Source organism: Arachis hypogaea, chromosome 2, assembly GCF_003086295.3.
Source record: "Arachis hypogaea cultivar Tifrunner chromosome 2, arahy.Tifrunner.gnm2.J5K5, whole genome shotgun sequence".
In the NCBI taxonomy this organism is placed as follows: domain Eukaryota; kingdom Viridiplantae; phylum Streptophyta; class Magnoliopsida; order Fabales; family Fabaceae; genus Arachis; species Arachis hypogaea.
The window spans coordinates 101,796,549-101,807,196 of NC_092037.1; the positions used below are offsets into that span (position 1 = coordinate 101,796,549).

The window sequence follows — 10,648 nt, forward strand, 5'->3', positions numbered from 1 at the left end:
AAAACTATAGCCCCTTACCACTAGGTCAGATACACTCTTATTCTTTAATAGGTTAATAAAAGAATATATAATATCTAAATTGACATGAGTAATGCTCCAAACTTGCAACCTTACATTAGTTCATATTTTATTAGAATAATTTTAACCTCACATATTTATTCATGTAATTCAACTTATATATGTTTATTTGTCTTTTAAAATTTTGATTATTTCCTATTTTTTATCAACAAATTATTTTTACTTTTAATTTTATCTATGTGTAACTTTTTTTTATTTTTTTCAGATTATACCTATTAAATTAAAGACTAATAATTTATATAAATTATATATATCACACTAAAGCAACGAACTAATAAAATTTATATATAATTTATTTAAATTTAAATAATATAAAATATTAAATATTAATTTTTATTTTTTAATAAATATTATATTATAATTTTATATATTTTTTAATTATTACAGCTGTCAAACGATACAATTACTAAACTATTAGTTGAACCACTAATCCAATAACTCAGTAACTTTACCAAGTTGATTGTCTGTTGGATTTTGATAATTATGGAAAGAAGCATGCTGAAAAAAATTTAATGGTCCAAAATTATGTGACGGTGAATGTGATTTTAGTGTATTTGCATGGCGAAAAAAGATGCAATTGCCAACCACCAAAATCTTGTGCACCTTCAACCCCTGCAGCATAAACTACTCTTACCCAAGGTCATCAACCTCCAACTATCTAGGACCACTTAGATCCAGCTTGAAAACACGAAATCCTTTTGTTGATGTTGAACTCGTCTTGATCCTATTGTAATTGGAAGCAAATACATTAAGATGATTAACAAGGTAGGATTGTTCGCAGACGGTTTGATTCTATTTGCGATACGATTTGGATTAGATATTTTGTATAGACAATTCAATTTAATTTAATTCAATTTTAAGCGATTTGAATTGGATTTAATTAGATTTGTTGTTTTATAAATTAAAAATATATATATATATATATAATAAATTTTTATATTAAATTTTAAATAATTAATAACAATATAACAAGTCTTAATAGTATTTTAAAAAATCAACAATAACATAATAATAAAAATAAAATTATAAATTAGTTAAAATATATTAATAAATAAATCTCATTTTTAAATTTATAAAATATTTATTAAATAATAATAATAACAATACATGAATAAGAAAAAAATATATAATAAATTGAATATGATATAAATAAAATTTTAAATATAATAATAAAATAATAATATTATATTATATTATAATAGACAGAACTATATGGCAAATAATATGGCACTCGGCAGTTTTTACTACCAAAAATTATTCAAGTGACAAAAGAATAAAATGACTAACAGCACTTAATATCGATATATATACATACATACATGACTCATTAAAATATTAAAATGTACATTAATCTACCATATAAAAATTCACATGCACTCTTCGGACATCAAATCTCCCCAGCAACTTCTTCCATTCATGGACTTTATCTTGTCGGTATAATTTTAAAAAATTTTAAGAATACTAATATTTAGAAAATATTTAGAAAATCTTATATTCGATCATATAGTTTAAATTCAAACTCAAAAAAGTTTAGAATCAAAATTATTTTTTATTATTATCTTCTACATATATAATAATAATAATAATAATAATAATAATAATAATAATAATAATAATAATTACAATTTTTTTTTATGTTTCTATAAATATAAAGTATTAATATCTTTTTCAAACAAGTGATATCCTTTTACAATATCTTTTATTCAAAAAGTATTTTATTTTCTTTTATTAGTTTTACCACATTCACTCATTTATAAATATGTGCCACGAAACTGACTCATGATCTATTGAATTGTTTAGCTGAATTGTTTAAGTTTTTTTTAATTTTTAATAACAATTTATCTCATCATTTATAGATGAATGAAACATAGCATGCTTTATTTGTTTATTCTTAATTAGGAAACAACAACCAAAATCAAACTACTATTTTTAAAAATGTGAAAACTCAAGTACAGTCGATTTCACATTAAGTTGATAGCTGAGAGCTGTTAGATAAAAATTTAGTCAAGTCAGTCAAATCATCTAACGACTTTTAGTTATCAACTTCACCTGAAGTATACTGCACTTGAATTTCCACCATTAAAGAATCTCTCCAAAATAAACAAGGACCAGACATTTAGATTCATCAAAAGCTAAAATCATATAACTTATGATATACTGAACTTTGGATTCATCAACATACATTTATATTTTTATAGATAATACGAAAATTATTCAACACCTGTTTTGTATTGTTAATCCAGCACTACTTGTTCTTCTACCCTCTTGAACTAAAGCTGCTTTAGCCATCATGATTCTGCTTGGAACCAAAGGAGCTTCAAATGAAGTGCAATCGATCCAATCTTTCAAGAGCTCTTCTTGACCCCATGTTTCTGGGATCCATACCCTTCCTGCCATTGAAATTTTATGCCTCTTTAGCTTCTCTCTTACATTGTTATTATTACTATTATGATCTTCTGCCATGGCCACATCATGTTGAATCTTCATGTTGTTACAAACATGGGTCTTTGTGGTTGATGGGGTTTCTTGATCCATTGAAGGAGATTCTTGCTCTTTCATGCAAAGATATAGCAAATGATAATAACAAGGAACGGAAATTTGTTTATGAACAATATGTTGTTGTTTTGGTGTTTTTCTTGTTCAACTTCATTTTATGTAGAGAGATTTGATTTAGAAAATGGTGATGTGTGAGGGAATAGAGCCAATGAATGAATGGGTGGGAAGTTTAGTTACACGTCAACCACAACAGTTTCTTCTTTGTATGGTAAGTTTAAAAGGTACGTGTCACTCCTAATAAGTAGTATGTAGGGAAACTAAGTTTTTTTTTTAAAAAAAAATTAGGAGTGACACTCAAATTTGCAATCTTTAAGTAGATATAGAGAGATTATGTCATCTGAGATTTTGAATTATAGTTTATTGACAAATTGGATTATTTTTTTAATTAGCAAACATAGAGGTTTTGAATTTTACTTTTTTGCATGCAACATCTATTAGTTAAGACAAACCCCTTAAATGAAGCTCGTATTCATGATGGATTAAACTTTACTTGCCAAACTAAAAGACTAAGAACAAAAAAATAGTGAGTGGAGAAGGAGATTTTATGAAAAGGTAATTACTAGCATAAAGACATCTTTATATAGAAACAATAGTTAAAATATTAATAAATATTATGTTAAGCGGTTTTAATAATTTTTAATTATTATTTTCACATATAAATATCTAAGATATGAACAAGTTCGGTTTTTGGGTCAGACAATAAATAATTAATGATTTATGTGTAAATAGTTAGGAAGTAGTTAGTGTAAGATGTTTCTTCATTAATTCTCAATTAATTGTCGTTTTAGAATTTTTTTTTAAGTTGGTAAAGTATGGAGGAATTTTCAGTTGTTCAAATAATAATAATAATTAATATCTAGTTTTGATTTTTTTTTTAATAATATATTGTGTGGCTGGCTTAGATACAAGTTATATAATGCAAGTATGAAAAATAGAAAATGGAGACTTGGAAAGATTTTTTTGTGTGTTAGAAGACTTGGAAGAGAGTAAGGGATTCTTGGATCCATTTTTAGTGGATTCTGAAGTTGATGTTGATTGGTTATAATATAATGTGTATATTGATAATGATATATGATGGTATGATCCTTGCCTTAAAATTCAATCAATGAGGTTGGAGGATTTGATTTTCAGTGGTGGACTCTATTCAACTAAAATTGGAAAAGATATCAAATTATGTTCCACTCCATGTTATTTGAAATTTTATGAGAACTCTCAAATAAAAAGTCTCAATAAACACTTTATTTTTAGATATGTAAAAAAAAAATTCTTTTAATTAATATTTATTGAAATGTCTTTAAGGAAGTAACATGTTTGTTGTTACTCATTTCTTAGACGGTTAAACGTCTATTCTAAAATTTAATAATTACGTCATGACTTTTTTAATGATTTATTAAAATTTGCTATTATTGAATTTTTTTTATTATTAATGTTTCTAGTAAGGGAGAAGAAAAAACAGACTGAAAGGTGACATCTATTGACAAATTGTTAGTAATTTTTCAAAGGAAAAAAAAAAATCTCTTTGTCTAGTTTCTAATAACTATCCATTATTTTATATAAACAAACTACAAATTGAATGTCACTAAATCTTAACAAAAGAAAGAAAAACATATATAAGTAAGATTTTTAAGAACAAAATAACAATAACAAAACCTTATTTCCCTAAATAAATTCGATTACATGAGTCTAACAATGTTATTAATGTCGGTAGAAAATTAGATAAATTAAAAGAAAAAAGAGAAAATAATAGTAGAATTCATTTATAACATTTAAACAAATGATAAATAAAGAGAGGGTATGGTTGAGTTAAATCAAATCAAAGATGTTATACAGTGTGGAGAATGACAAGGAGATGAAGATAGTTTTATCAATGAAAATTGGAGTGACTATAACTTCCACATGGTTATGTCTTCTTAAAGGCCCTACTAAATAAAATTGCATGATTCTTTTATAATTTTGTGACTCTTGAACACTTCATAAATTTTGTGATAGACTCACATAAATAGTCTTGAGCAAAAAATAATATAGAAAAAGTATAAGGAGGTCAGCACTTTTATTAAAATCTGACCAGATCAGCACTTAGCCACCAAAAGAAAAATGAATAATTCTCCATCATCAGATATAATCTCACACCATTAAACACACTATTGATGACTAATTGATGGCTACAAATTACAAACACTCCTCAAAAATATATTCAATGTTCAGATGATTTTGACCTGACATCATGTTGGAACTTCAGTTTCTTGCTAACATCAATGGCTATTATTGTATGAAAAATTATTCATTGAGTTTGGAAGACACAAAACTCTTTTGAAAAGAATGTATATGGATGCATTTAGTCTATGTTTTTATTTTCTTTTTTCATTTTTAATATTTTTATTTTTAGAATTTTGTAAAAGAAAAAGAAAAAAACGATGAAAACAATAAAAATTTTATTTTCTATTTTCCCTTCTTATTTTCGCTCTTTCTTTTCTAAAATTCTGAAAATAAAAAATACTAAAAATAAAAACAGAAAATGAAAATACAAACCAAACGACTGTTTCTTTCATGTATCTCATTATTTTCTATTCCGAGACACTTACCAAACACAATCAAAGAAATCAATTAACAACAATCATAGTATTCTTATCTATTTTTGTGTTGGTAGTTTGTTTGAAATGATATCATTAAATACAGGGTTAAAGAAAAATTAAGAATACAGTTATCTTGATACACAATAATCATGTTTTTCTACACCAAGTCAAATATATTCATGAAAAGCCAAAGAACTATATAGCAAAATCTTACCATTGCTGAAATATTATATGTACAAGAATTCAAGCTAATAAACCAAAAATCAAATATGGCAAGGCAAAGCATCATTGCTGGAAAGTAATTTGCATTCATGATGAATTTTCAAAGCTGCAAAACTAAGTAAATAATGCTACTAATGGTGTTTAAGGACTTAAGACCTAGAAAAGCATTATTTTATATCCTTACAGTGAAAATTGAAGAGAAGCAAGAGATTGAAGCAACTGAGAGAAACACAGTTAAGCCCTCGGATAGCGTGTCTGGCCTTTCTTCTTTAGGAATTCGGGGATCTCAACAAAACCTCCACTGGTGAACGAGGCAGATCGCCGATTGATACCAACTGTCGTATCTCCCTGTGCGAGTTGAGCAGCCTGTATGTAGAACAAATGCCAGAATTACAAGTTTGCATAACAGGTTCAACAAAAATTCTCGAATAGACACATGTTTAACACATTATCTTCGGTTTCTCTTATCCTTCAAACTTCTAAATAAAGAAACTTTTGAATTTTTATCTTTAAGATGATTTTAGAAAACAATGTATATATTTGAATTTTTACTCAGTTTAAGTATTAAGAGGATAAATTAGGACTCTGAATCATTACTCGAGCAGAAGAATTGAACCATACCTGTGGGGGCCTGCCCTCGCCGTCCTCTTGACGCTTGAATCCGGTCGCAATTAGTGTTATGCTTACCTATATGAAACCAATGACAAAATCCATCATGCTGATTATACTATATGTTCAAAACTTCAAATAATTGAACAAAATTAGAAAAGTGGCCGGTTGAATGACATTTAAGTCCTAATTCCAACAGCTAGAAAAGATGAAAACAAAAAAGGGTAATGTTGCATAATTCATTTCCGGGTGAGAAACTGTATATTAATGGTTTAAGAAACTTACTTGACCACTGAGTGATGGATCTATAACTGCTCCAAATATTAAATTCGCCGTAGGGTCGACAAGGTCATATATAACCTCTGCTGCAGCATTTACCTGTGAACAATCAAGGGGCATCAATTAAAGGAAATGCAAGACAATTGAATTTCGAAACACGGTAACCTGATAGAGGTGGATTGTTACAAATACATTTAGGAAAAACGAAACTGTAAGAGCGAGAAATCGTTATAGGCAGCCACCTCAAATAAGGTAAGATCACTTCCACCAGTTATGTTCCATACAATTCCAGTAGCCCTCTCTATTCCAATATCTAGCAAAGGTGATTGGATGGCATTTAATGCAGCATCCCTTGCCCTGGATTTCCCTTAAACATAGAAGAATCCACAAGAAAATTTTCAGTAATATAGAGTTCAAAAATTAGATTGTGCTTGTTATTATGAACCGAAAACAAGAGCAAAAAGGAACCTTAATCAAAGGACAGTACAATATATAGTTGACTATCATATTTATCCTTTACACACATTATAAATCATCATTTAGGGACTGCAAATGTAGTTTAGACACATACCAGTTGCAGTTCCTATCCCCATCAGTGAAGAACCTGCATTGGCCATTATTGCTCGAACATCGGCAAAATCTACATTTACCATACCAGGTATCTGCAATCAATCATCAAAATCAAAGAACAATAATGAATATACAGAAAACTACCATTATCAACTTTATGCTACCTACATATGTATTGAACAGGGATTAAAGCTACAAAAACAGATAATATCACAGGATACTTCAGGTGATAATGTTCCCTTTGTACTCATTTACATAAACTTTGATGAGTATAAGCTAAAATAAGAACTAAAAAAGAAACAATCTATTGTCTGATAACGGTAAACCAACATTAAGGTTTTCATACCATTATAATATCAGATATGCCACGAACACCTTGTCGAAGAATGTCATCAGCTAGATTGAATGCTTCAGTTACAGGGGTGGATTCAGAAACCGCTGTTAGTAGCTTGTCATTTGGAATAACTATCAGAGTGTCAACATTGTCTCTCAAGGCTGTAACTCCTTCTTGCGCTTGAATGGCTCGCTTTCGTCCTTCAAATGAGAAAGGGGTGGTGACAATACCAACAGTCAGTATACCCATTGATTTTGCAATACTAGCAATAACTGGAGCTCCACCTGTGCCGGTTCCCCCTCCCATTCCGGCCTGGGAAAAGTAATTTTAAGGTTAGCAAATTATACCAATAAAGAACCAAATTTTGAAAAAAATATACATAATTTTAAGACATCAAATACCAAGAACTATTGGTTCCTTATACAAATGAAAGTAAATTATCAACAATCAGAATGCTAAATTGGGCATGTGAACTAAGTCTTATGTTGTAATATTGAAACCATTATTAAAAGGAAAATCGTATGCAAAACCATATTTCAATTCATAGAAGATATAAACTTGAAGAAAAAGCAGCTGAACCTACTGTTACAAAGACCATGTCAGCTCCAAAAAGTGCTTCTTCTATTGATTCTTTGCTTTCTTTTGCAGCATTCATGCCCATCTCAGGGTTACCACCGGCACCAAGACCTCGTGTAAGCTCCAGACCGATTTGCAAACGGTTTTCAGGCAAGACAGGTGACATTCTCATGGCTTGAATATCAGTATTAACAATCCAGAACTCCACACCACCCATTTTACTCTCTATCATCCTATTCACTGCATTTGATCCACCACCTCCAACACCAATAACCTTGATCTTTGCTTCACTGTAATTACTAGGATTAGGAGTAACTCCTAAAGTCTCGGATACATCTCTACCCGAACCATCGTCCCTTCTCGGGTTGCTCCCTAAATTGCTCCCTTCTCCTCTTAACATTGACACCTCCGGATGTAAATTTAGAAAAGGGTCTTGACTATGATATGGACTAACCCTATGGGAATTTGCTGAACACTTAACTTTAACTAGACCCAAGTTTCGAATGCCACCCAAAAATTCATACTTCTTGTTATACATTTTCATGAAACAGACCCTACCAAGGTAATTCTCTGTCAATGTTCTCCCCCCAACAACATTAAGCACCATTGCTGAATTCCTGGTCTTACAAGGTGCAAAACTTGTTGACATACAAGTAGCCACCATTTTTATGCTACCCAAGCTTCAAATTGCCACAATTAAAGTCAAATTTATGGTGGAAATTTAAAGTCCTAACCTAAAAGATTCAAACTTTCAGCTGGCCCAGAAATTTTTCTTCAAATACCTGTTCATTAAAAAAAAAAATGTGCCCCGAAAATGTTACATAGTCATAATGCTAAAAAAAAGGAATATATGTGTAATCAAGGGGAATACACAAAATGGAGATAATAAAGCTAAGAACAAGGAATGCTAAGACCTACAATGTGAAAACATAGTATATTGATGTGAACAGAAAACCATACGTAATCAATTATGATGGAACAGAGAATAGAAATCAACACAGCAAAGAATAAAGGAGAAGACATAGAATGGTGATTGGTGAAAGCAACGAAAAATAAATTGGAAAAAAAAGTTAGAGAGAGAGAGAGAGACCTGAGAAAATGAAAGAGGTGGAAGCAGTGAATACCAAAAATGGAAGGAAAAAGAAGGAGGCGTTTTCAGTGTTAGTAGCTACATCAGCAAAATTATCCTGCGCTTTTTTAACAGAATTTTTTTCTTTTTTCTTTTTTTTAATAAAGAACTTTCTACACACTTGAAAATTAATTAGTATGCATGTAATGTATTATTTTAATATACATTTCGTATTGTAATATTTATTTTATATGAATAGTTAATTTGTAGATAATTTTTTCTATAGGATATTTTTAATCAAAATGAAATTACCATGTTATAAGTTAAAAATTTTAAATTCCTTGATTGTATTATTCAATGATTGACGATGGAATCATGGTTCTGAAAATCGAATTGGACTGGCCGATTCAATCAGAATAACCGAGAATCAATTACCTAGCCGGTCTAGATAACATCAAAAACCGTCTGACAAAGAACCGGTGAAAAAATCGGTCGAACCGACGGTTAACCAGTAAATCGGGAGAATTGTTCGGTTTTTAAACGGTTTTTGGTTTGAAAACTAAGAAGCTAAACGACGTCGTTTTGGCTTAAATAAAAGAAAAGAAAAGAGAAAACGCGTAAAAAACCAACGAAGAGTCAAAGCCCTAATCAGTTTCCTTTCCCCTCTCCAGATTCCAGAAATCATCACCATTCACCCAAGCTCCAGAAATCACCATCGCCACCCACAGCCATCAGTGAAGCCCACCGCCATCGCCATCGCCACCGCATCCCGCAGCCAACCATCCACAGCAGCAACGACGTTGACCACTACAACCACCACCGCGTCCTGCTTCTCGCCGAGCCCGCCTCCTCTGTCATCGTCGCCGAGCATTGGGGCGTCGCCGTTACTCTTTTGTCGCCGTTACTCACCGCCGGTAATACTCTGTTCTTGATTTATTTGCTGCCTTCTGTTTATGATTTATGAGCTCGCCTCCTTCTGTGAATTTGGTTGCTGCTTCTGATTTTTTATTTTGATTACTTCATGATTTTTGAGTTCGCCTCATCAGTGAATTTGTTTTTTATTGATGTAGTTCTGTTTATTGGTTAATTTTTTTGCTAATTGGTGTTTGTGTGTTAGGGTAGATCAATATGAATAACATGAAGGTTCCAAATGTTCCTGGTGGAGGGCTTTCTGCTCTGCTCAAAGTTAGCATCTTTGGTGGTCTTGCTGTGTATGGAGCTGCAAACAGCTTGTACAATATTGAGGGAGGGCACCGAGCTATCGTCTTCAATCGCATTGTTGGTGTCAAAGATAAGGTTTGTTTCATCTACAATCATTGTTCAATTGAAATGTTTGTGATGTGTTTTGCAACTTGCAGCACTTGTTTCATTCTAAAAGGCTATTTTGTGGAAGTATTTTGTTATGAATTTCTGGCTTGATGTAAAGTTTTTGTTTTGGGAACATTGGGAATGAACTTGAAGCTGTTTTGCTTGTCTTTCATGTTTTATGTATTATCATCTCTAGAGTCATATAGGTTCAAGGAAAGATTACAACCTGGGTTTGATCTAGCAACATAGTATTTTACTATTTGTCGATAATTCATTGTGGAGCTGGGATAACAGGTCGATTCAGTTTATGATATATAAGTAGAAGTATTTGGCTCGACTAGTCCTTAAATGCTTGCTTCTGAGTGAGTGAATTTCAAAGTCCTGCATATGGTAAACTGGTTGTTATGTATCAACAAATTATGCTTGTCTGTACTAATATACCTTTGTTTTGAATAGTATCATTCAATCTATTTA

General features: G+C 30.7%; 1 protein-coding gene and 1 long non-coding RNA gene across 3 annotated transcripts; both read right to left on the bottom strand.

Moving 5' to 3' along the window:
- Positions 1 to 397: 397 nt before the first annotated feature.
- LOC112758647 (uncharacterized) lies at positions 398 to 2,842 on the bottom strand. The gene is made up of 2 exons (XR_011867642.1): positions 2,300 to 2,842; positions 398 to 802 (listed from the first exon to the last, which is right to left on the bottom strand). It is a non-coding gene; the product is annotated as an uncharacterized lncRNA (long non-coding RNA).
- A 2,561-nt stretch (positions 2,843 to 5,403) lies between these two features.
- LOC112758626 (cell division protein FtsZ homolog 2-1, chloroplastic-like) lies at positions 5,404 to 9,010 on the bottom strand. Of its 2 annotated transcripts, none has more exons than XM_025807339.3 (8): positions 8,888 to 9,010; positions 7,805 to 8,579; positions 7,234 to 7,533; positions 6,889 to 6,979; positions 6,560 to 6,684; positions 6,324 to 6,416; positions 6,051 to 6,116; positions 5,404 to 5,795 (listed from the first exon to the last, which is right to left on the bottom strand). In XM_025807339.3, the coding sequence occupies exons 2-8, from the start codon at positions 8,459 to 8,461 to the stop codon at positions 5,664 to 5,666; spliced, it is 1,464 nt and encodes a 487-aa protein (XP_025663124.1). In that variant the 5' UTR covers positions 8,462 to 8,579; positions 8,888 to 9,010; the 3' UTR covers positions 5,404 to 5,663. The 2 variants fall into 2 exon arrangements, with proteins under 2 accessions (XP_025663124.1, XP_072063137.1); XM_072207036.1 differs by lacking the exon at positions 8,888 to 9,010 and adding an exon at positions 8,758 to 8,884.
- Positions 9,011 to 10,648: the final 1,638 nt, after the last annotated feature.

What these genes read in the sequence shown, in the direction of transcription:
- LOC112758626 (XM_025807339.3), bottom strand. Translation starts at nt 8,461, where the DNA reads ATGGTGGCTACTTGTATGTCAACAAGTTTTGCACCTTGTAAGACCAGG. An exon ending in GTGATCTTACCTTATTTGAG is followed by an intron (nt 6,417 to 6,559) that starts GTGGCTGCCTAT and finishes GATTGTTCACAG; the next exon opens with GTAAATGCTGCAGCAGAGGT. An exon ending in ATCCATCACTCAGTGGTCAA is followed by an intron (nt 6,117 to 6,323) that starts GTAAGTTTCTTA and finishes GGTTTCATATAG; the next exon opens with GTAAGCATAACACTAATTGC.